This window comes from Setaria italica, chromosome V (genome assembly GCF_000263155.2).
Source record: "Setaria italica strain Yugu1 chromosome V, Setaria_italica_v2.0, whole genome shotgun sequence".
NCBI classification, from domain to species: domain Eukaryota; kingdom Viridiplantae; phylum Streptophyta; class Magnoliopsida; order Poales; family Poaceae; genus Setaria; species Setaria italica.
This window is the reverse complement of record NC_028454.1, coordinates 36,458,094-36,480,673: the sequence shown is the minus strand read 5'-3', so window position 1 is coordinate 36,480,673 and position 22,580 is coordinate 36,458,094. Positions and strand designations below refer to the sequence as shown.

Sequence of the window (22,580 nt, the reverse complement as noted above, 5' to 3'; positions counted from 1 at the left end):
TAGAATTTAGAAGTTTTTAGACTATTTTCTTAATGGGAAGTGTGAGTAATATTTAATAATATAAATCACTCTCAGCTGACTGTTGTTACCTCTCATTTGCATCACGATCGGAGGCGCGATCCAGCTGATGGTTGCGTACCCGGCTGTAACCCTTTTGTTTTCCTGCTTTGTCCCCTTTCAAGTCAGAGCTCCTCTTGCGCGATTCGCATCTCCTTTTGCCTGTGCAACGGGATACAGGTCACATGGCGTCAATGAGTTTGAAATATAGCACATTCAGGGGCTGTTTGGCTTCCACGTGATAAACTTTAACACCTGTCACATTGGATGTTTGGATACTAATTAGGAGTATTAAATATAGTCTAATTACAAAACTAATTGCTTAGATGGAGTCTAATTTGTGAGACGAATCTATTAAGCCTAATTAGTCCATGATTTGACAATATGGTGCTACAGTAACCATTTGCTACTGATGGATTATTTAGCCTTAATAGATTTGTCTCGCGAATTAGCCCAGGGATTCTGCAATTAGTTTTATAATTAGCTCATGTTTAGTCCTCCTAATTAGCATCCGAACATCCGATGTGACACGTCTAAAGTTTAGCACCTGATATCTAAACACCCCCTCAATGGCTAAGACAAAGTACAAACATAGGGAGGCTTGCTTCTTCCTTCCCCATCTCCACCACCTCTTCATCTTTTCTTCTTCTTCTTTTCCCTCTCCTCCTCCTCCTCCTCCAGCTCCAATGGAGTTCTTGGGGGCAGTAGCCCTTCCTTCCAGCTTCATTTTCCTTATCACTCCAAGTTTGTATTATGATGCCATATCCCAACCAACCAGTGCTTTTACAATAAACAGGTGGATGTAGACATGCAGAACCCCATCTTCTGCCTTTGTTTCAAAAGGAAATCATCACATTTGCTGGTTCTTCTGTCTGACTAGTCTAATGTGTCTGTGATTTAATAATACAAGTTTGCAGTGTCAAAACACAGAAACGGTTTGGTTCGCCACAAGCCCTGATCTATACCATGCCTGCACTAACGACCTAGTGCAGGGTCAAGGTCTTGTGACAACTATAGCCCTCGCTGCACTCTGCTAAAATGTGCTAAGTATCACTACAGCCGTTCTCTGATGCTGTCGAAGGTTGTTTACTGGCCTGTGCAGTGGTCGGTTCCTTTCTTCAGACAATGCGGTCGAAGTCGATCTTCTCTTCAATCTCAATCCCCGAGCCGTTGGAAAGTAGCGGGGCAGCCTCATACTCCGGGCCACGCTCCGTCTTGCCCTTCTGGTGCGTCCGCTCGCTGCACTTGACCAAGATCTGCAGCACGTCGTTCATAGTTGGCCGCGACGATGGCATCTCTGCGGTGCAGAGCACGCCTAGCCTGAAAACAACCTCGATGTCGTCGGAGTACCCTGCGTATCTGATGCTCTTGTCTGTGGCGTCGGGGATGCTCCCTCCTGACTGGTAGTGGTGTCGTGCCCATTCCGCCAGGCTGCCGTGCTCGCCGCCGTAGTTGGCCTCCTTGCCGGTGGTGAGCTCCAGGAGGACGACGCCAAAGCTGTAGACGTCAACCTTCTCGCTCACCTTCTTGGTGTAAGCACACTCTGCAGATAAGCATCAAACGCCAAATCGAAGGTCCGGCAATACGATAACTCGTGACATATGCTACAGCTACAGTAGATGCTCCCTAGTTACTTAATGTCTGAATCTGGAAAAATGGGACAGAAATCTACTGTAAATAGCAAGTTCGGATCCTTACCAGGAGCCATGTAGCCGAACGATCCGGCGACGGCGGACATCGTCTCGGGCGCCCCGGCCTGTAGCAGCATCGTGGCCAGCCCGAAGTCGGCGATCTTGGCCCGGAACTCCGAGTCCAGCAGGATGTTGCTCGCCTTGACGTCGCGGTGAACGATGGGCGGCTCGCATTCGTGGTGCATGTAACACAGCCCCTGCGCGGCGCCGACGGCCACCCCGAGCCTCGCCGGCCAGTCCAGCGGCTCGCGCCGCGCGGACCGCGCCCTCGCCATCGGGCGCCCGCCAGCGACGAGGGCGTCGCCGTGGAGCCACCTGTCCAGGCCGCCGTTGTCCATGTAGTCGTACACGAGGAGCTTGGACTCGGCGTTGGAGAGGCAACACAAGAGCCTGACGATGTTGTTGTGCCGGAGGCTGCCGAGGATGCCAGCCTCCGACGAGAACTCGCGTTCCAGCTTCTGGTCGAGCTTCCCGGCGGTCCGTATTTGTTTCACGGCCACCGCGCCGGCTCTGCCGTTAAGCCGGTTAGTGTAGGCGACGCGGTACACGCGCCCCGATCCCCCGCGCCCGACGAGGTTCTCCTCCGTCAGGCCCCGGAGTATGGGTGCCTCACCGAATCCCAGATCTTTGACGAAAGGTGTGATCTTCCAGTCGTCTTGCTCCGCGACGCGCCGCCGTTTCTTGACGTCGCGGACGACGAAGAAGGCAAACGCCGAGGCGATGAGGAGGAGCGCGGCGCCGGCGACGAGGAGGCCTGTGCGGAGCGCGTGCGAGACGCCTCCGGAGGAACCGCCGTCTTGTGATCCGCCGGCGCAGGAGCGGACGCCAGTGAGGTAGCCGGATCCCGCAGCGGCGGTGCAGAGGCCGGGGTTGTCGAGGAAGCTGGTGTCGTAGACCGCTGTGGCGAACCCGGCCGGGACCTTACCGCTCAGCTGGTTCGAGGACAGGTTCAGGGAGGTGAGTTGTGGCTTCGCAAGCGCCTGCGGTACGTTGCCGGAGAGCTTGTTCGACGACAGGTCAAGGACACTTAACACCGGCATGGCGCCGAGCTCTGCCGGTATGCCGCCGGTGAGCTGATTCCTGCTCAGGTCCATTTGCGTCAGCTGGCTTAGCTTAGCAACGCTTCTCGGGATCCCGCCGGACAGTTGGTTCCCGGACAAGCTGAGTCTTTGCAGCAGCGGCATGCCGTCGCCAAGACTCGTCGGTATCGCACCAGAAAACCGGTTGTTCTCGGCGGTGAACACCTGGAGAGCAGCTACTGCAGCCGGAATGTTGCCACTGAATTGGTTGTTCCCAATGCGTAACGTCGAAATGTTGAGAAGAATCGTCGCAGGAAGACTTCCGGTGAGCTGGTTACCCTGTAGTGTCACGAAGTAAAGCTGCGTTGCCGTCCAGAGAGCCTCTGGCACGTCGCTGGAGAGCTGGTTATTGTCCAGCGACAGGGTTTCCAGAGTGGTGCAGTTGGCAAGGCCTGCCGGGATGGAGCCGTTCAATCGGTTGCTCTTGGCGGTGAGGTACTGTAAGTTGCCTCCGGTGCACAGCCCTTCCGGGATCACGCCGGTGAACTCATTGTAGTCAACCTCAACATAATACAAACCCGGCGACTGCTTTCCGAGCTCCGGTGGGAGCGTGCCGTTGAGCCTGTTGGTGTGGAGTCTCAATATCCTCAGTAACGGCAACTGGCCGATGCTGGCTGGTACCTCGCCGGAGAAGTTGTTCATGAAGAGGTTCAAGAGTGTGAGGTTCTCCAATCCCCCAAACACTTCAGGGATGACTCCACTAATTTTGTTTTCTGAGACGTCGATTTCTGTCAAGCTTCTCGCCGCAAATCCATCAACGACCATGTCGCCGGTGATGTTGTTCGTGTACAGATACAATTGTTGCAGCTTCTTCAGGCTCCAAAGAAAGTTCGGGAAGTCCCCGACGAGATTGCACTGCGACGCCGTGAGGCTGACCAGGTTGGTCAGATTCTTGAACGACGCCGGCAGCTGGCCTGCGTTGAACGGGTTGTTATCCAGATACAGCACCTGCAGGCTCGCGAGCTCGCCGAGCTCCGCTGGGATGATACCGGTGAAGCGGTTGCTGTTCAGCGCGAGATACTCGAGGTTCCGGAGCCGGGAGAGCGACGCCGGGATGGTGCCGTTGAACTCGTTGCCGTCGAGGTCCAGCGTGGTCAAGCTCGCGGCGAGGCCGCTGCCGATTTCTGCCGGGAGCACACCGCCGAAGTAGTTCTGGGAGAGGTTGAGGTACTGAAGCGAAGCGCAGCGGTACAGCGCGCTCGGGAACACGGACCTGATGCTGTTGTTGGAGACGTCGAGGTACGTGAGGCCGGAGAGGTTGCCGACGGCGTCAGGGAAGGCCCCCGCGACGTTAGCGTTCGCGAGAGTGAGGTTCACGACGCGCCCGGACGCGTCGCACCCGACGTGCGGCCAGCTGCAGAGCGCGGCCGCGGCCGTGGCGTTCCACCCCGCGAGCACGGGCGGGTCGCCCCACGCGCGCTTGATCTCGAGCAGCAGCCGCGCCTCGCCCGCCGGCGGGGGCTGCGCGGCCGCGCGGAGCAGCACGAGCACGAGACCGAGGATACGCGGGTACACGGACGCGCGGCGTGGTGTGTCCATGTCTCGGCCGGTTTGTTTTCGCGGCGTGGCGTTGGTTGTGCACGCCTGCACAGCACGGCCGCCACGGCGCGAGGTGGACGCAGGAAGAGGACGATCTGCTTGTGCAATCAAATGCGGAGGGAGCGGGAGTCCTCAGTTTTTGTTAGACTGGCACGAGCCCCGTTCGGTTTGCTGCGTGGGATTTGGACTTTTATTTGGTACTACTGGTCTAAAAGAAGACTTTTATTTGGTGTGCACACTTTGGCAGCAGACCGTGCAGGAGGTGCTTGCTGCGAAGCTGTCGAATTGCCTTTGATTAGTAGTACGTGCCGACCTTGGCTGGTGCTCTGGAAGACTTTGGATTCAAACCACCAGTGAATAATATGGTTTGATGGCAGTTAGAGGAATCGATTTTTGCTCTTGACTGCATCGCTAATCAACGGGTTCGGGGTCAGTTCGCTAATCTAACGGTCACCAGAGACCGGACAGCACAGCAGAAGTCCCACAGTGCTCCGTCAAACACGGCAATTCGAGTCTTTTTGTGCCCGTGGGCCTGAGCGGCTGAGGCTCAGGTCCGCGACCTCACACGTATTTGACGCAACGACACTGCACATAAAGTAGGAGACTACCATATTTCAGTGTTATCTTAAAAGATGCTAATAGAGTAATAGTTGTTGACGAGTACCAAATTAAAAATATACTAGGTTTCCTATTTTGAGAAGCCCTCGAAATACCCTCCATTCTCGGAGGTCTATCTAGGGCGCGTCTATTTATCACTGAAGGCGACAAAATCACTGATGTCGCCTTCGGTGATGGTGGTCTAGGAGTGCGCGCAACCTATGCTCCCGCGACTCTTTCCTCCTCCAGTTCCGGTGGTTCCCACCACCGCAGGTCGCAGCCCTCAATCACCGTCGCACCCCCTCCCGCGCTGCCATCCTCCACGATCTCCGGCGGCTCGTGCCGTCAAATCCGCCGCCACCATCCTTCGCCGCGCTACCCCGGACCTGCCGGGGAGCTTGCCGTGGCTCCCCCGCCGCCTCCAGAGGCCACCTGTTGTCTACTACGGATTGCGGCCGGTGGCGTCCCGCCGTCCCGCACACAACCCGCACACCACCGCTTGCTACCTAGCCACCAACGACCTCCTCTATATCCCAGCCACACCGGAGATAGCCTGTGGGGACCTCCCTTCGGGAGTCCCGCTGATCACCTGTATTAGTTCCTGGATCAATAGGCTGATACCATTATCATCATAGCTTAGTATTTTAAGCAATAAAAGATGTATAATTTAATAAAAAAATGTTTTCACCTTAATGCAGCGAAGTGGTGCCCATCTACTAACAAGATGGTTTATAACACCTGAAGATCTACACCTGCATGATGAAAGTAAAGTTGAGTATACTTATGATTGATACTCAGCAAGTCCCAATATTTACTAAGTAATTATATGCAATTTAGGAGGTGGATAAGGAACATGATTTATAGGTATAATCCTACATCTAAAGGTGAATTAAAAGGTGAGAATTGAAAAGACTCTTCTAAAAGCATGTTAATTTTGGAGTGGTGGTTCTGGACGGGGAAAACTACCTCCCCTATCAGTCCCTAGGTTTTAGTTCTGGAATCCGGTCATTCAACTTCATCCATTATGTTTAACACACTAATCCCACCCAAAGAGCTTCAAAGAGTAATCATAGGGGGCTTTGACTTAGTGGGCTCGTGACCGTGAGCCTCGACTATTCGAATAGATTATAATCTGCATAGAGGTATACACTTTCCCCATATGTCCGGCCAGCCCACACCTAGTACTCAGGCGGTACTGGCCTACGAGATCCATACCCGCCCGTGTCCATCTCTGGACAGCATTCCCTAGGTCCATCCATGGATATATTAGGGTCTAAATAGGGGGCCACTAACATCCACCTTGCGGATACTATCCCGGGAAATGCATGCATGAATAAATTATCAGGGCCTCCAGCCCTCTCAACAGTTGACCTGTGTTGACCGAATCTAAGACTATGCGAAGGTCCTGCTCCTATATACCCATTGCCCACCTTGACCCCTTGGGATGGATGACTAGGTTCAGCTAGTGGGGTTTGAACCAAGACCTCACATAGATAGGTACTCCCGAAGGTTGTACCTTTTTGGCATGTATGGTTGTACAGTTCACAAGAAAGACTCGCCCAATGAACCGGTTCTTATATGACCAGAGTAAGCTTTGGGATAGAGTATCCACCACTAAGGCCATCCCCTTACTCTCAAGTCCAAAACATACCCTAGGGGTTGCTATTATTATCACTTTATCTTTTAACTCACGCCTTCCCAAAAGAGAAAAACCCTTCCTAAGCATTTTATTGTATATAAAATGATATTTTGTTAGATCCTCTCCATAGAGGATCCAACAAATGTTTTATCCACCTTTATGGTATGGGGTGGCTTATGGAAATGTAGTTGCCTAGGGTTTATTTGGCATGTGTGTTGACAGCTGTTAGCACGCCAATTTGTAAACCGCAAGTGCACATATCAGTTTTAGCTCTACCCTCAGAGTACTCGCCCAAGGTTTATCAATCTGTGGAACTTATAGCACAAGATCTATTTCAACTAGCATTGTTAGTATTAACTTGGTGTTGATGAGTGATTCAGATCCAATCTACTAAGCATGTTGTGGCGGATCCACTTCGGATCTATTTGGTTAAACATGATTTAGCCGCATAATACGCGACGCTCATGCCTAAGCCGAGTAAACACGAAGTGCCGTCGGATTTCTTCCGATTTAACCACTTGAACAGGACCAATTTAGCAGACCCACACGAAGGTGAGCGATTCCAGAGACTACAACAAGTCCACCGAGTTAACAACTTAACCATTTAATTTGGTTATGAAATAAACATCAGAGCTTTACAAGGTTTCCAGAAAGTCAACAGAAGGTAAAACCACTAGCGGAAGCAAAACGTCGGGGTCGGACGTCCCTAGTGAGGCCAACCGGGACATCACTGATCCCTCTCCTCGCCGTCTGAGGAGGGATCCCACTAGACCGTCCAACCCGGAGGGAGCTGGGGCGGCCAAGTGCTAGCGGGAGAAGGGTCGGGAGCAGCAACTTCACCTGAAAAACAGGAGCCACAACAAGGCTGAGCTACTAAGCTCAACAAGGCTTAACCGACAGGGAGTAAAGCTACTCCACAGAACTAGACATGCAAGGCTTTTTGGCTGAGGGGTTTGTTTGCCAAAAGCATTAAGTAAAACCCTATTTTCAAGTTTTAGCTCCGGTTCTAAGTTCATTATCCGGTCTAAGTTTGCAACTATGCTAAACAATCATAGAATCAACCAAGGTATGTATATATAACAACAAAACCATGTCATCATCAGATTCCTCATTTACTCAGGGTGACATAGCGATCAAGCAGTCTCAAACTGTGAGAGGCAGACGAATCGATTCGAGTTCTTTAACTATGCATGGTGAACCTAACCTCACGACATCCGCGCACCCGGAGGTCGCTTCCTGTGTCGGCCTTCCCCATTAATCCCCTAACCCGTGTCGGGCCCATTTCCTTTGGTGCAAGGTTCCACAGACCTGGCCTCTGCCGTTCTGTGACCACGCATGCCACCACGTGCGACATCCAGCAGGGGAAACTCCGTTCCAAGAACAATGGGGTGACCGCTCACGTCTAGGTTCAATCCGGTACTAGGCTTCCTCATCCCATACTAAGTATGAGGTTAGTACTTTCAAACACTTGATCACGAACACCACCACTGTCGGGCCTTAGTCAGGTTTCATAGATAGACGGGACGATCAACCGACCACCAAAGAGTTACCCAAAACCCTGCCCCGTCCATCGTTCTTACAGTTGTAACAGAAGAGTAGACAACCAACTCCTACAACTTGCGAGTGACAGAAAATCACCCGACTTTTACCGCTTCCTATTTAAGCAAGCAGCTACTCGGTCCAACAGCTAGTGTTCAGATCATGGGAACAACTAAGTCATGCATCTAGGGTTTCAAACAACTCCTATACATAAATGCACAAGCATGTTACAGAAGGCATGCGCAAGTCTGGTAAAACAACACAGGGTTTTCATGCAACCGGGGCTTGCCTTCGAGCAAGGAGGAAGAGAACTGCTCGACTTCTGGGGCGGCTTCGGCTTCAGAGGGCAGGAGCTCAGCTACACCGTCATCTTCTGGCACTTGGTGCAGCTCGTAGAAGCCATCGGCGAGGCGCAGCTCTACACGAATGCAATGCATTAGTTAGTATAGACGGTTTTTTTTTTCAACAGCAACACTTGCAAGTCCGAGCCCAGAAACTCGCGACAAAAAAAGCAGGAGGGTGGAAAGGTTCAAGGGAGCTGGTGGAGATCAAGAGGTAAGGGTCGGAGGAAAGGAACATATGATCTGACCCTTAAACGAGAGGGTTTGGTGTGCTAGGGATCCTCAGACTCAATGCTGAAGGGTTCCCAAGTTTTACACATACACCCTTGGTTTGAAGAAAAAGGTTATAGCCGAGCCCTCGGGCGAGGCGGAGAAGGGTCGGCGGAACAGACAGGGTCGGGTGAGACGGAACCGGGGTCGGGCGGATAAGAGGGGTCGGGTGAAGCGGACAGAGGTCGGACGAGGCGGACCAGGGGTCGGCAGCTTACCTTCTTCCTACAAGGAAAGGTTGGGGTCGGGAAGAAACAGGCTTGGGCGGAGGGCTAAGGCTTTGAACAACAGCTGGGTTCGGCAGTACTCCGGCGGCGGCGGTGCTTCTTGTGGATCACAAGTGAGCTCTTACGCAGCACGGAGGAGCAAGCGGTTGGATGGTTTGGGGAAAACGGAGTGGAGCGGAGAGGAGAGTTCCTCAGTAACTTAGTGTGTGGCGCTGGGAGCTCGAGCAGGGAGCAAGAGAAATGGCGGAAGGCAGTGATGGCAGAGGGAACTCCGGCGGGGCTCGCGCATTCCCTTTTATAGCGGCTAGGAAGGGAGAAGGGAAGCGGCGCAGGAGTGAGAAGAGGAGCGGCGCGAAGGCCGGGGAAGAAGCAGTGGAGTGCTCTGCCTAGGCGGCGATTGAGCGACGAGGGCGGTGGTGCAGAACTTCGGGGATGACGCCAGCGGTCATTGGGCTCTGGCGTCAGGGCGGCGCAGGAGCGGGTATGCCGGTGGTTGAGATTTGGCGGAGGCGGGTGTCGTCGTGCGGTAGAGTTGATGGAAGTGACCGGGTTAACGGCACTAGAAACGAGGGCGCACAGGTGAGAAGACGGGCAGCCGCGGGCGCGCAGGCGAGCGCGGAGCAACAGATTGTCGAGCGGCTTCTGACAGGGTGGGGAAAGGAGCTGTCGCTGCCGTGGTCAGGGTTGGCGGAGGAGGAATCATCGGGTAGCGAAGACGAGGCGGCGCGACTGTGTTGAAGTGACGGAAAAGATGGGCAACATCGGGCTCTGCGATCGGGATCTGGCGACGTGATGATGGGCGCGGGAGGCGAGGTGTTGCAGAAAGGTTGCAAACGGGCTTCCGCTGCAATTGGGGAAGGGGGCGCGAGAATCCATTCGGTCGCGGGCCAGAGACGAGGCTGAGCGGCGGGCGTCGGAGAAGTTGAGCCACGCGACGGGGAAACTCTGAAGCGGGCATGCAACTCGAGTGCGCCTGTCGCGGAAGATCTAGGGGAAAAAGATCTCGTGGGTCCACCGGTCAGATAGAACGGACGTTTTGGGAAGGACTTAGAAGGATCCGACGGTGAGCTGGGTTTTGCGGGGTCGGAACTGGAGACAAGCGGGGAGGGGTCGGGACCGGTCGGGAGGTTGAACACTTAGGCTTGGAAAGCTAAGACTGGTGATCAGGGGCTCGGATTAAGATTAACTTGGAAGATTTGAGGCCGGTCGTCACACATGTACATACAGATAACAGATAGAGCAGAGGTAACCAATCTAGAGCAACCTAGACTATGCATATGTTGTAATTCTGAGCATGGATAGCAAAGAAACATAGATATGATCCTAGTAAAAAGTATGTTTAAATCTACACCTCCAGTTCGGATCCCAAAACTCCCTACCCACCTTACACAAAAAAGATCCTATCATGATCACCTTTATCAGCGCAAGTAGGTTAAGGGCACGATCAAAAGAACATGTTCATCGGTAGATCAGGCATGCAAATCCGATCACCACGACCACAAGAACACCCTAAGCAACCTATAATTGATTCATAGATTGAAAAGTAAGTAAACCCAAAAGAGCATAAAACCATCGAAGGAGATACTTAGATCGCTAAAAATATGAACACATCTATTACTTCACTATAAATGATTGTACATCACAAGATCACTACCGGGATCCTACATTGATCTTGATGACTCCTAGCCAAAACTCTGGCATGGATCTTCCTTGCAGGGTGATTGTTGATGGCTCTTAAGTGCCAATTCTAGGCCGTCAACAACTGCATAAATATCGGAAAGATGAGCATCAAACTAGTGGTAGGGGTTTATTACTAACCATTTCCACAAGTATTGGTGAATATTTGTATACAGGTTACTTATCCTTAGAAAGGAGGAGGAAACACACCCAAGCGGCAAAGAAACACAACTCCAGACAATCATAGAAAAGCACACGGATCCATGGGCTCACATTAGGGGGTAAACCACCTTAATTTGGTGCGTGCACCTTGCACCAACTTGAGGGCCCACCAGGCAACCTCCCAGACAAAGGGCGGCGTGAGAGGCGGTGCCTGGGGTTCAGCCGAACCAGTGGTGGCACCCCTCGTGCGCAGCTTCCACACGGCGGCTCCTGGTGACTTCCTAAAGGCGGTTATGACTGTTTCGTCGGGAGTTACCACCTCAAAGCCTCGGATCCTGCTAGGTGGCACAAGGAGAGAGGTTGGAGAAAGAATATTCCCTTGAGATTCTTGGAGCATCTCCACTCTCCCAAGGCACCTCCACTCTATAAATAGTAGAGGGGGGGCTTCAATAGAGAATTAGTGTTTCACTCCAAAGGCAAAGCCTTGCCTAGCTTGTGCTTTGAATAGGGAGAAAGTGAGGGGGTAGTTCGGGAGGAGTGCCGGGGTGTTGGCACTCTCCTCCTAGCTTGTACCTCTACAGATGCTGGCTACCTCCTGAGTAAAGTAAGTTAGTGTTCGTGATTCCTTCCTATAGTGTTATATTTGGTTCTTATATGCGTGAGTAGTCTCATATCATTGCTATGTTTATATGCTTAGCTTATATGCTTGTATGCTAGTCATATGCCCTTGCTATCAGAGTATAGGCTTGTATGCTATCATGTATACCTTTAGACCTTGATATAGTATACACTAGTAGTATCTGTACTTGAGTGAGATCAGTTCTCTTACTTGCGGATTCATCGCTCTATATTTATATAGAGTATTGTATTCTGCTATGGGGATTCAAACGTAGTTAGGCTGCAGTAGTAATCAATAGTGTAGATGTGGTGTCTAGGCTAAGGGCGATCCTTCATTGGCCGTATATCCCACGAGCCGCAGAGGTAGGCCGTAGGTGGTGACAGCCCTATTAGTCCTTTGTCATCCTCCATGTTTGGATATATGGTGGAGCTGTTGGCCGGAGGTGCCTGACTCATTCAGGGTAAGCCGATGCCTGAAGTGAGTATTCTGACTCGAGAGATCGACCTTTAACTCACCTATATTACTACCTTAGGATACCTCTCTACCCTCACCACCTATCTTGATGTGTCCTTGGACCGACTAGAATAGCAGTTAGTACACACACGTTCCCTTGGATTTGATACCCTTGGAATACTCTGAGGTGAAAGCTACAATGGTATCCATGCGCTTGCGGATTTATTCGCATTCGTTAATTATACCAACAGTGATCACGCGGACCACTAGATAACTGTACAGCCCTCGGCTCTCCGAAGAGGTGTCCCTCAAGCTCCTTCTACTTCTCTGATGCTTCACGTCGAGTACATTGTCTTTTATATGTGGATTTTTGGGGTATTTATAGTTTGGAGAGGACGTGGCAAAAATTGGAAGGTGAGAAGGCAAAGGAAACCCCTAGGCCAATAGGCCTGGGTGGGTTGGGATGAGATTGATCCCTCATAACTTTCTAAATCTCTGCTTGATCCTCTTTGATCCCAAACTAATTCTTGCCATATCTTCATAAACTTAGCCTTCAGTCATCTTGGCGGATTGCTTGCCAAAAAGAAGCTCGAGAGGCGGCCTGGAGACCCTAGGCCGATCGGCCTAGGCTACTATAGGCCGATCGGCCTAGGCCCTTCATGGGCCCGCTGGCCTTCATCTTCATGTGGTTTGTTGCTTGTTTTAGGCTTTATCCAAAAATGTACCTTTAGGTCCAATTTTCTGCAAAAACAGAATATCCTCCAAAATATATTGCACATATAAAAATGACCAGTTTATTAGGTGTGATCAATAGTTTAGGTATTAAATTCATGTCATCATTGAAGATAAACAGGGGTAAAAGTATGTCAATAATAAGCGTCAACAATGTGGCATTTCAATAGAAAAAATGGGAGAAATCTAGCAAGCAGGTATTATAAAGAAATATTTCTAAAACTATGTAGTCCATATTAGGTTGGTCATATTATTACTCACACTCAATAGGATAAAACATAAGCTAAGGGTTGGGATTTGCCTTCATCGGATATCCTTAACATCTTCTAGGGCGACCAGGGTTCTCGACTTTGAGCCATCTGGATCCTTAGCTTTGAGCAAAGCCTAGTAGTCTACCGGCTCGTAAAAGCGCATAAAATAATAATCAATAAAACATACACCAATCAATTCCTAAGGAATGAAAAGAAAGGAAAAGGATGAATATTCTGGGAATTACCTGACAATTAAGGGTGAATTCCTGGGTATTCGAAGGATAATCCATTAATTATTTAGAAACCCTTTAAATAATTAATGGGTTGGGTGGTTGGATTTCCAGAAAATTCTAGGGAATTTAATGATTAATTCCCTAGAGTCGTTTAGAGTTTTGGTCGAGTAGCACAACGGCTAGGTTTGGATGATAATTGAGATTTTGGTCAGGCGGCATTACGGCTAGGTTTGGGCGTTACTTGGGGTTTTAGGTAGGCAGCATAATGGCTGGATTTTATCAGGGATGAGATTTTGAGTGGGCAGCATAACGGCTAGATCAGGTCATGGTACGAGGTTTTAGTCGGGCAGCATCTCGGCTAGGTTCTAGGATTGACCTTAGATGTGTTTTTGATGCTAGGTGGTGGGAATGGAGTTTAGGGTGAGGAAACTTGCACGGTGAGCTTGGCTTTGTCCCAGGCTCGACCCTACGGCGGGTGGAGGTCGGCAAGCTTCGTAAAAGTAGAATTTGAGAGCTTGCCTAATGGTCATCGCTTCAACATGACTCAATGCAAGGGGATAGTCATACGGCGAAAGGTGGGGCTGGGCAAGGTCAAGCAGATGTGCGGCAACGATATGGGTTAGCGACGACGATAGGGCAGCGAGGAATAGGCAACCAGTGTTGTTAACGATGTAGGAAAGGTGGCTAGAGGCCGCATGGCGCACTTAACTTCGACCCGGCCTAACACCTAGGGGTTAGGTCACGACAGCGGGTGGAGGCGGTGTGGCATATTCCTAATATGGTTGGGCTCTAAGGTCATAGTAAAAGATAGAAAAGGGACTCATATGAGGTAAACTATAGGAAAGAAAGGCATGCATAGGCTTCTAGGATTTTATGGGATTTTTTGTGAATTTTTGGAGGTGGTTAAGGGCTTGAAGTAGCTTCTGGTGTACAAAAGTTGGGTGCGTATAACAATTTAGAGGCGGCTAGTGCAAGCGGGCGGGGGCGACAGTCACAGTGCGGTAGACCAGTGGACTTGGGCTGTGGACCAGGGTGCGGGGTGTGTCTACGGTGTTCATGAGCTGGGAGCATGTGGTGGGGAGGTAGGCGAGGGGACGGCGGGACCGATGGCGTTAGACCGCGGTCCACTTGGATAGGTGCGGCAGGGGGCAGCGGATGAGGGAAGGCAGCCACGTCGATGCGCATATGTTGCTTAGGCTGCGAAGGAAGAGAGAAGGGAGGCGCACAGCGGTCGGATTAGACCGGCCGGGGATGATTGGTGGTAGCATTAATTGTGGTTGGGTGAGGTGGCCGTCGAGATGGGTTGGTGCTGATATGGTGTCAGGGAGAGGGTTTCTTGGGAGCTAAACTGGGCGGGGGAGATGCTCCTGGCATGGTTAACCATCGCGGTGGCACGTAAACGCGGCACTGTGACGCGGCATGGAGGCATCGGGGGAAGGGGTGCCGGCCAGCAGCGGTGCTGACCGCGCGTCGGTGGACTAGGAGGAGGGATGGGTGCTTGGCTGGGAGAAGGCGATTCGGGCCGAGCATACATAGGCTGCAAGTGGGGGAGAGTTGGGTTGTGAGCCGTTCCGATATGGATGGTGGGCTGAATACGAAGTTGACGGCCTGGTTAGGGAATAGAGGCTTTGGTTATTTATTTGAAGGATGTTTAAAGGGATTTGTATTCAAATTTGAAATAGTTTTCAAATCTAAATACAAAAGAAGGTGTGGGCTTGGATAGGATATAAAAATGGGGCTTTTGGTAGGATCCTTGATTTAGGAATGTTTGTCTAAGATGAGATGGAAATTTTATAGGGCTTTGGATATAACTAGTATTCAAAGGGTTTTGAATATTATTTCTAGGGTTTGAAGGAATGAAAGATTCAGAAATTCTATCTCTGGGATTTAGAAGGGAGGTGCTAAAAGAGCAACCAAGTGCAACAAATATGTGGGTTAATGAAGGGTTTGTTTATAAAATGATTTTGAATATAAAGAAAAAGATTATGTTTAGTTTTAAGAATTTTTTTTGAAAAGTCCGTACTTCTAAATGCTCTAAAAAGTGGGATGTTACACAACTCCCTGTTACCGACAACCCAGAACTCAAAGCCCCGAAACCCCAAACCCTAACCGTCTGACGGTGAATCATGGTGGCGGCGCTGCAGCGGTAGGAGGAAGAAAGCGGAGGCGGAGGTGTCCTGTGGGTCCCGTCTAGCAGCGACTATATGTCGCAAGTAGGCGATAATCACATATGCGACATATAGTCACTGGGCTCTTTCCATGGGGCCTATTGCTGGAGTTGGATGTATTTTTTGGCTAAAAAAATAATTCCTATTTGACCTTTGGAGATTCTGATTTGAAGGCTATTGCTATAGTTAGATGTTTTTTTTTAACCCTCAAAAAATAACTCCTATTGAGGAGCTTTGATTTAAGTGTTACTAGTCCATTAAGCCGTGCTCCCGCATGGGCTAATATTTTTAAAAGCTATCGTATTTGAAATTATTTAGAAATTAAACTCTTAGCTAAATAATCAAAATTGTCTACCTACTACTCTCTCATTTTTTTCAACACTCCAACATAACACCCATATAGACGTGTACTTATTTTTTATCGAGTCATAATTGATTTTTAATTAGTAATAACTCCACACAATTTTTCATCCACATTCACACTTTTCTCATTTTGTATGGCACCTCCATACATTGCATTTAGCATAAAACTCACATTACTTCCTCACAACATGTATAAATGGTCTACATGGTGACACCCATCATGCATACATACCTTAACTTAGTATTTATATATTAATAATGACATAAATAAGTAATTTAAAACCATGTATTAGTTTACTTTTGGACATCTCTATATGATGCACATGAAGAAATTAGATTACGATTTATGTGTTTACTTTAGATTATTTTCTGTAACAATACACGTGGGTAACTTAGATACAAATTTAGAATGCCACTTTAAGTTATACTTTATAATGATATACATGAGTAATTTGGATGAAGATTATGGGTTACTTTAGATTATTCTTTATATGGTAGAGCTTGATAATTTAGATATAGGTTTAGGGTTTATTTTAGAATATTTTCATAATGATAGTTGTCAGTAACTTTTTAGAAAATATAATAGACCAATGGCTATGATTATTAGAGTTTACATAATTCATGTTTGATGTTTCTAATTTTTATGAGAATTTTTAGGATTTATCTTTTTTTCTACCGTGTCTTGTGAGAGCTAATACGGAGTCTCCTATGGAAAAAAATGAGACCACACTACTACAAAAATTATTACCTTGAGATGCCTCTCACTTGTTAAATATTCGAACACAATACTTATATAGATATATCTTCATCTGATTATGATAGATTTTAGTTAATAATTACTCTATAATGTTTCCATCCACTTTTATAATCGTTAACTTTTCACTTTGCATCGCAAGTATGCGCTTGAATTTGTTTAATGGACCCTACATTTGAGCTATAATTTTAACATAGAAATCTATTTTTTCATCATTTTCCCATGCGTATATACCTTAATTATTATATCATATACCAATAGTGTAAGATGTAGATGATTTCGAATCATATTTTGGTGTATATTTTTAATTAAGGTGATTTGGATTCAAATTTAGGGTTGCATCATGTTATTTTTAATAATAGCATATGTGGATAATATAGATGCAAATTTAAAGAGTTATTTTAAGTTATTTTTTAAGTATTAGTGGTGGGAAATTTAGTTGCAAATTTAGGAGGTTATTTTAAATTATTTTTATAATGGCAGAAGTGGGTAATTTTGATAAATATTAGGGGGTTACTTTAGTTTATTTTCTATAATGTCAGAGGTGAGTAACCTTTTAGAAAATATAATAGATCCAATGGCTATGATGATTTGAGCTTACTGATTGATGGCCAGATGTTTTGCTTTTTGTGAGAATTTTTAGGATTTATCTCTTTTTCTAGAGTGTCCACCTAGGATCCTAGGTGATTTCACCATGAAACTTTAAAAGGAGTCTCTAATTAGTAATAGTAAGATAAAATTGTTGGAGTTGCTCTTACCCGCTGATGGCACGATATGGAAAAAAGAGCACTACTCAATCTCATTTTCCATTTGAGTCTCAAAAAAAAAATCTCATTTTCCATTTGTAGGGAAAAAAAGCGTAGTATCGGTCTTTCCCATGTGCGTCAATATCCCAAACTTAAAAAAAAGATGAAAGGAAAAAGATTTTCATAAAATCTTTTTCAGAAGCGAAAGGGCCTCTAAAGACCAGTTGGAAACTCTTTCTAGAATAAATAAATAAACTTTCTATTATTTAAATAAAATTTTTTGAAAAATTACCCAAATAGCTTATTTAATTAAGAATGCATCTAATTAACTTTTATGAAAAAAGTTTATCCAAAAACTCAAGGTGCATTAAAAATATTCATATGAAACATTTTATAGATATATTTCTTGATGGGAAGTTCATAATGTACCAATATTAATTGTATCCACTAATTTCTTCATGATGCATAAGGTTTCTGAACAATTAGATTTGTATGGCATAGCATCCAATAATCATACAATGCAAAACAACAATAAATAAATAGCAGGTTTGACTACAAACAATAAAACACTAGAGATGGGAACAATAATATGCCAATAACTCCCAAAAAAAAACAACATAGAAGGTAACATTCTAGAAAAAGATGGGTACTAGTTTCATATTTTATGATTTAAAATTAATTAGTTATGAATTTTTAGATTAAATCAGATTGTTTTAAATGTCTAATAAAATAAAAAAACATATTTGAAACTAGCCAAAACATATTTGTTTCAGAAAGAAATGATAATCGTAATGTTTGCTAGTTCTTCTATCTGAACGTATAATATGTGTGTGATTTATTACAAGTTTGCAGTATCAACACACAGAACGGTTTGGCTAGCCACAAGCCCTACTCTATTCTATGCATGTACCTAGTCCAGCCGTGCAGGGTCAAGGTGTGGTAACGATGTTTTTATTCGCTTATTTCTGCAATCTCTCTATTCTCCTAGGTGAGCTAGAGTGGTTGCTTCCAAGAGACCGGTTTTTCTATTTATATTCTCTTTTAATATAAAGACACGTAGCTCTTCAGAAAAAAAAGCTTAGACGCATAATTCTCCGCTGTACTATGCTAAAATGTGAAGTATCACTATTGCTAAGCAGTTCACTGACGATGTCACAAGCTGCTTACTGGCATATGCAGTGGTCAGTTCCTTTCTTCAGACAATGCTGTCGAAGTCGATCTTCTCTTCGATGTCGATCCCCGAGTCGTTTGAAAGCTGTTTCCGGCGACTGCCGCGCTTGGGTAGCAGAGCCGCCTCATACTCTGGGCCACGCTCCGTCTTGCCCTTGTGGTACGTCTGCTCGCTGCACTTGACCAAGATCTGCAGCACGTCGTTCATGGTTGGCCGCGACGACGGCATATCGGCGGTGCAGAGCACGCCGAGCCTGAAGACAACCTCGATCTCGTCAGAGTACCCGTCGTATCTGATGCTCTTGTCTGTGGCGTCGGGGATGCTCCCTCCTGATTGGTAGTGGTGCCGTGCCCAGTCCGCCAGGCAGCCGTGCTCGCCGCCGTCGTTGGCCTCCTTTCCGGTGGTGAGCTCCAGGAGAACGACGCCGAAGCTGTAAACGTCAACCTTCTCGCTCACCTTCATGGTGTAAGCGCACTCTGCAGATAAGCATCAAAAGGCCCAATCTAAGGTCCGGCAACACGAGAGCATGTGGCATTTGTAACAGTGCTGCTCCCCAGTTATTGAATCTGGAGAAATGGGACAGAAATTCACTGGAAGCAGCAAGTTCGGATCCTTACCAGGAGCCATGTAGCCGAACGATCCGGCAACGGCGGACATCGTCTCGGGCGCCCCGGCCTGCAGCAGCATCCTGGCCAGCCCGAAATCGGCGATCTTGGCCCGGAACTCCGAGTCCAGCAGGATGTTGCTCGTCTTGACGTCCCGGTGAACGATGGGCGGCTCGCACTCGTGGTGCATGTAACACAGCCCCTGCGCGGCGCCGACGGCCACCCTGAGCCTCGCCGGCCAATCCAGCGGTTCGCGCCGCGCGGACCGCGCCCTTGCCATGGGGCGCCCACCGGCGGGGAGGGCGTCGCCGTAGAGCCACCTGTCCAGGCTGCCATTGTCCATGTAGTCGTACACGAGGAGCTTGGACTCGGCGTTGGAGAGGCAACACAAGAGCCTGACGATGTTGTTGTGCCGGAGGTTGCCGAGGATGCCAGCCTCGGACGCGAACTCGCGTTCCAGCTTCTCGTCGAGCTTCCCGGCGGTCTGTATTTGCTTCACGGCCACCGCGCCGGCTCGGCCGTTAAGCCGGTTGGTGTAGGCGACGCGGTACACGCGCCCCGATCCCCCGCGGCCGACGATGTTCTCCTGCGTCAGCCCCCGGAGTATGGGTGCCTCACCGAATCCCAGATCTTTTACGAAAGGCGTGATCTTCCAGTCGTCTTGCTCCGCGACGCGCCGCCGTTTCTTGATGTCGCGGATGACGAAGAAGGCGAACGCACCGGCGATTAGGAGGAGCGCGGCGCCGGCGGCGAGGAGGCCCGTGCGGAGTGCGTGCGAGACGCCTCCGGAGGAAGCGCGGTCTTGTGATCCGCCGGCGCAGGAAGGTACGCCGGTGAGGTAGCCGGATCCGGCAGCGGCGGTGCAGAGGCCGGGGTTGTCGAGGAAGCTGGTGTCGTAGACCGCTGTGTCCAACCCGGCCGGGACCTGACCGCTCAGCTGGTTCGAGGACAGGTTCAGGGAGGTGAGTTGTAGCTTCGCAAGCGCCTGCGGTACGTTGCCGGAGAGCTTGTTCGACGACAGGTCAAGGACACTTAACACCGGCATGGCGCCGAGCTCTGCCGGTATGCCGCCGGTGAGCTGATTCCTGCTCAGGTCCATTTGCGTCAGCTGGCTTAGCTTAGCAACGCTTCTCGGGATCCCGCCGGACAGTTGGTTCCCGGACAAGCTGAGTCTTTGCAGCAGCGGCATGCCGTCGCCAAGACTCGCCGGTATCGCACCAGAAAACCGGTTGTTCTCGGCGGTGAACACCTGGAGAGCAGCTACTGCAGCCGGAATGTTGCCACTGAATTGGTTGTTCCCAATGCGTAACGTCGAAATGTTGAAATGCACCGTGGCCGGAAGAGTCCCGGTGAGCTGATTACTCTGCATTGTCACGAAGTAAAGCTTCGTCGCCGTCCACAGAGCCTCTGGTACGTCGCCGGTGAGTTGGTTGTTGTCCAGCGACAGGGTTCCAAGAGTGGCGCAGTTGGCAAGGCCTGCCGGGATGGAGCCGTTCAATCGGTTGCTCTTGGCTTTGAGTTCGTGGAAGTTGCCTCCGGTGCACAGTCCTTCAGGGATCCCGCCGGTGAAATCATTGTAGTCAACCTCAACATAATACAAACCCGGCGACTGCTTTCCGAGCTCCGGTGGGAGCGTGCCGTTGAGCCTGTTGGTGTGGAGTCTCAATATCCTCAGTAACGGCAACTGGCCGATGCTGGCTGGTACCTCGCCGGAGAAGTTGTTCATGAAGAGGTTCAAGATTGTGAGGTTCTCCAATCCCCCAAACACTTCCGGGATGACTCCACTAATTTTGTTGTCTGAGACGTCGATTTTTGTCAAGCTTCTCGCAGCAAATCCATCAATGACCATGTCGCCGGTGATGCTGTTTGTGTATAGAAACAATAGTTGCAGCTTCTTCAGGCTCCAAACAAAATTGGGGAAGTCTCCGACGAGATTGCACTGCGACGCCCAGAGGCTGACCAGGTTGGACATATTCTTGAACGACGCCGGCAGCTGGCCTGCGTCGAAAGGGTTGTTTGCCAGATACAGCGACTGAAGGCTCGCGAGCTCGCCGAGCTCCGCCGGGATGGTGCCCGTGAAGCGGTTGTCGTTCAACCCGAGAAGCTGGAGGTTCCCGAGTCCAGAGAGCGATGCCGGGATGGCGCCGGTGAAGCTGTTGCTGCTCAGATCGAGATACTGGAGGCTCCGTAGCTCGGAGAGCGACGCCGGGAGGGTGCCATTAAACTTATTGCCGTTGAGGTCGAGTGTGGTCAGGCTCGCGGCGTGGCTGCTGCCGATGTTAGCCGGGAGCGCGCCACCGAAGTAGTTCAGGGACAGGTTGAGGTACTGAAGTGAAGCGCAGCGGTAGAGCGTGGTCGGGAACACGCCGGTGATGTTGTTGCTGGAGACGTCGAGGTAGGTGAGGCCGGTGAGGTCGCCGACGGCGTCCGGGAAGGGGCCCGCGACGTTGGCGTTGGCGAGGGTGAGGTTCACGACGCGGCCGGCCGCGTCGCAACCGACGTGCGGCCAGCTGCAGAGCGTGGCCGCGTCCGTGGCGTTCCACCCCGCGAGCGCGGGCGGGTCGCCCCACGCGCGCTTGATCTCCAGCAGCACCCGCGCCTCGCCCGCCGGCGGGGACTGCGCGGCCGCGCGGCGCGGGAGGCAGCAGCAGGGGAGCAGCACGACCGCGAGCAGCAGGTGGAGGTAGGCGCGCGCGCGAGCGCGGCGCGGCGGTGCCATGTCTGATCTGATGGCTCGGACGGTTTGGGTTTCGTGGGGTGGAGTGGCGTTGGCTGCGCTCGACCGCCGCGGCGGGCGCGGGAAGAGGGGGGACGATTTCGCTCGGTAAGCAAATGCGGCCGGAGCAGGGGCTCCCCTGTTTTTTCTACGCTAAACACCTACCGTTGACTGGCACGAGCCGTCCTTCCTGCTGCGAAGCTTCTTATTTCAAGATTTCCTGGATTAGTGCGTGGTTTTTCGTCGGATTAGGATCCATCCAGACGCAAACGTCTTGTTCGTGGAGAAATGCCTTCTCGAAGTACAGTGGATGAGTGGAAGACCGAGCTCAGCTGGGTCTTTGCTCTAGAAGTCGAGGCCTAAACTGAAGTACTCCCTTTGCGCCCTGTTTAGTCCACTGCGTCAACACTGTTGCATATTGTAGTGTTTCGTTTGTATTTGTGAATTATTATCAAATATTGACTAATTAGGCTCAAAAGATTCGTCTCGCAAAGTACAACCAAACTGTGCAATTAGTTTTTGATTTCGTCTACATTCAGTACTCCATACATATACCGTAAGTTTGATGTGATGGAGAATCTTCTTTTTGCATAGTGCTTAAGTTGGGATTTTAGGATAACTAAACAAGGTCTTGGTCAGGCACTTAGGCTACTAGTGAGTAGTGACACATTCAGACTGTCCAATGTTATCTTTTTAAATTTTGACCGCCACTTTTTCTTCCAATATACAGTACAGTACAGAAAGTACACATATTTTAAAACTGTGTTTAGACATATATACTCGCATAACTTCTAAACATTCAAAACTCGCATAACTTCTAAATATTCAAACTCAACATAAAGACTACTTATTGTCAAACTTCGAAATGGTTTGCTTCGAACAGCCTTAAAACCTTAAAATGCCTTATCGGAGAGAGCATGATCTGTACGCTTGTACTATATGTTAACGCCC

The 22,580-nt window shown here is 49.5% G+C and overlaps 2 protein-coding genes across 2 annotated transcripts; both read right to left on the bottom strand.

The window, feature by feature from the left end:
• Nucleotides 1–689: 689 nt before the first annotated feature.
• LOC106804107 (receptor-like protein kinase HSL1) lies at nt 690–4,475 on the bottom strand. The gene is made up of 2 exons (XM_014805226.2): nt 1,756–4,475; nt 690–1,600 (listed from the first exon to the last, which is right to left on the bottom strand). Exons 1-2 carry the CDS (start codon nt 4,364–4,366, stop codon nt 1,176–1,178), a joined length of 3,036 nt encoding a protein of 1,011 aa, XP_014660712.1. The 5' UTR covers nt 4,367–4,475; the 3' UTR covers nt 690–1,175.
• A 13,442-nt stretch (nt 4,476–17,917) lies between these two features.
• On the bottom strand, nt 17,918–21,792 carry LOC101755300 (leucine-rich repeat receptor-like serine/threonine-protein kinase BAM2). The gene is made up of 2 exons (XM_004969853.4): nt 18,926–21,792; nt 17,918–18,784 (listed from the first exon to the last, which is right to left on the bottom strand). Exons 1-2 carry the CDS (start codon nt 21,630–21,632, stop codon nt 18,333–18,335), a joined length of 3,159 nt encoding a protein of 1,052 aa, XP_004969910.1. The 5' UTR covers nt 21,633–21,792; the 3' UTR covers nt 17,918–18,332.
• Between the last annotated feature and the right edge of the window lie 788 nt (nt 21,793–22,580).

Bases quoted from the DNA above. Each gene is read 5' to 3' on its own strand.
- LOC106804107 (XM_014805226.2), bottom strand. From the start codon at position 4,366: ATGGACACACCACGCCGCGCGTCCGTGTACCCGCGTATCCTCGGTCTC. The intron at 1,601-1,755 runs GTAAGGATCCGA...GCTTATCTGCAG, and splicing joins GTTCGGCTACATGGCTCCTG to AGTGTGCTTACACCAAGAAG.
- LOC101755300 (XM_004969853.4), bottom strand. From the start codon at position 21,632: ATGGCACCGCCGCGCCGCGCTCGCGCGCGCGCCTACCTCCACCTGCTG. The intron at 18,785-18,925 runs GTAAGGATCCGA...GCTTATCTGCAG, and splicing joins GTTCGGCTACATGGCTCCTG to AGTGCGCTTACACCATGAAG.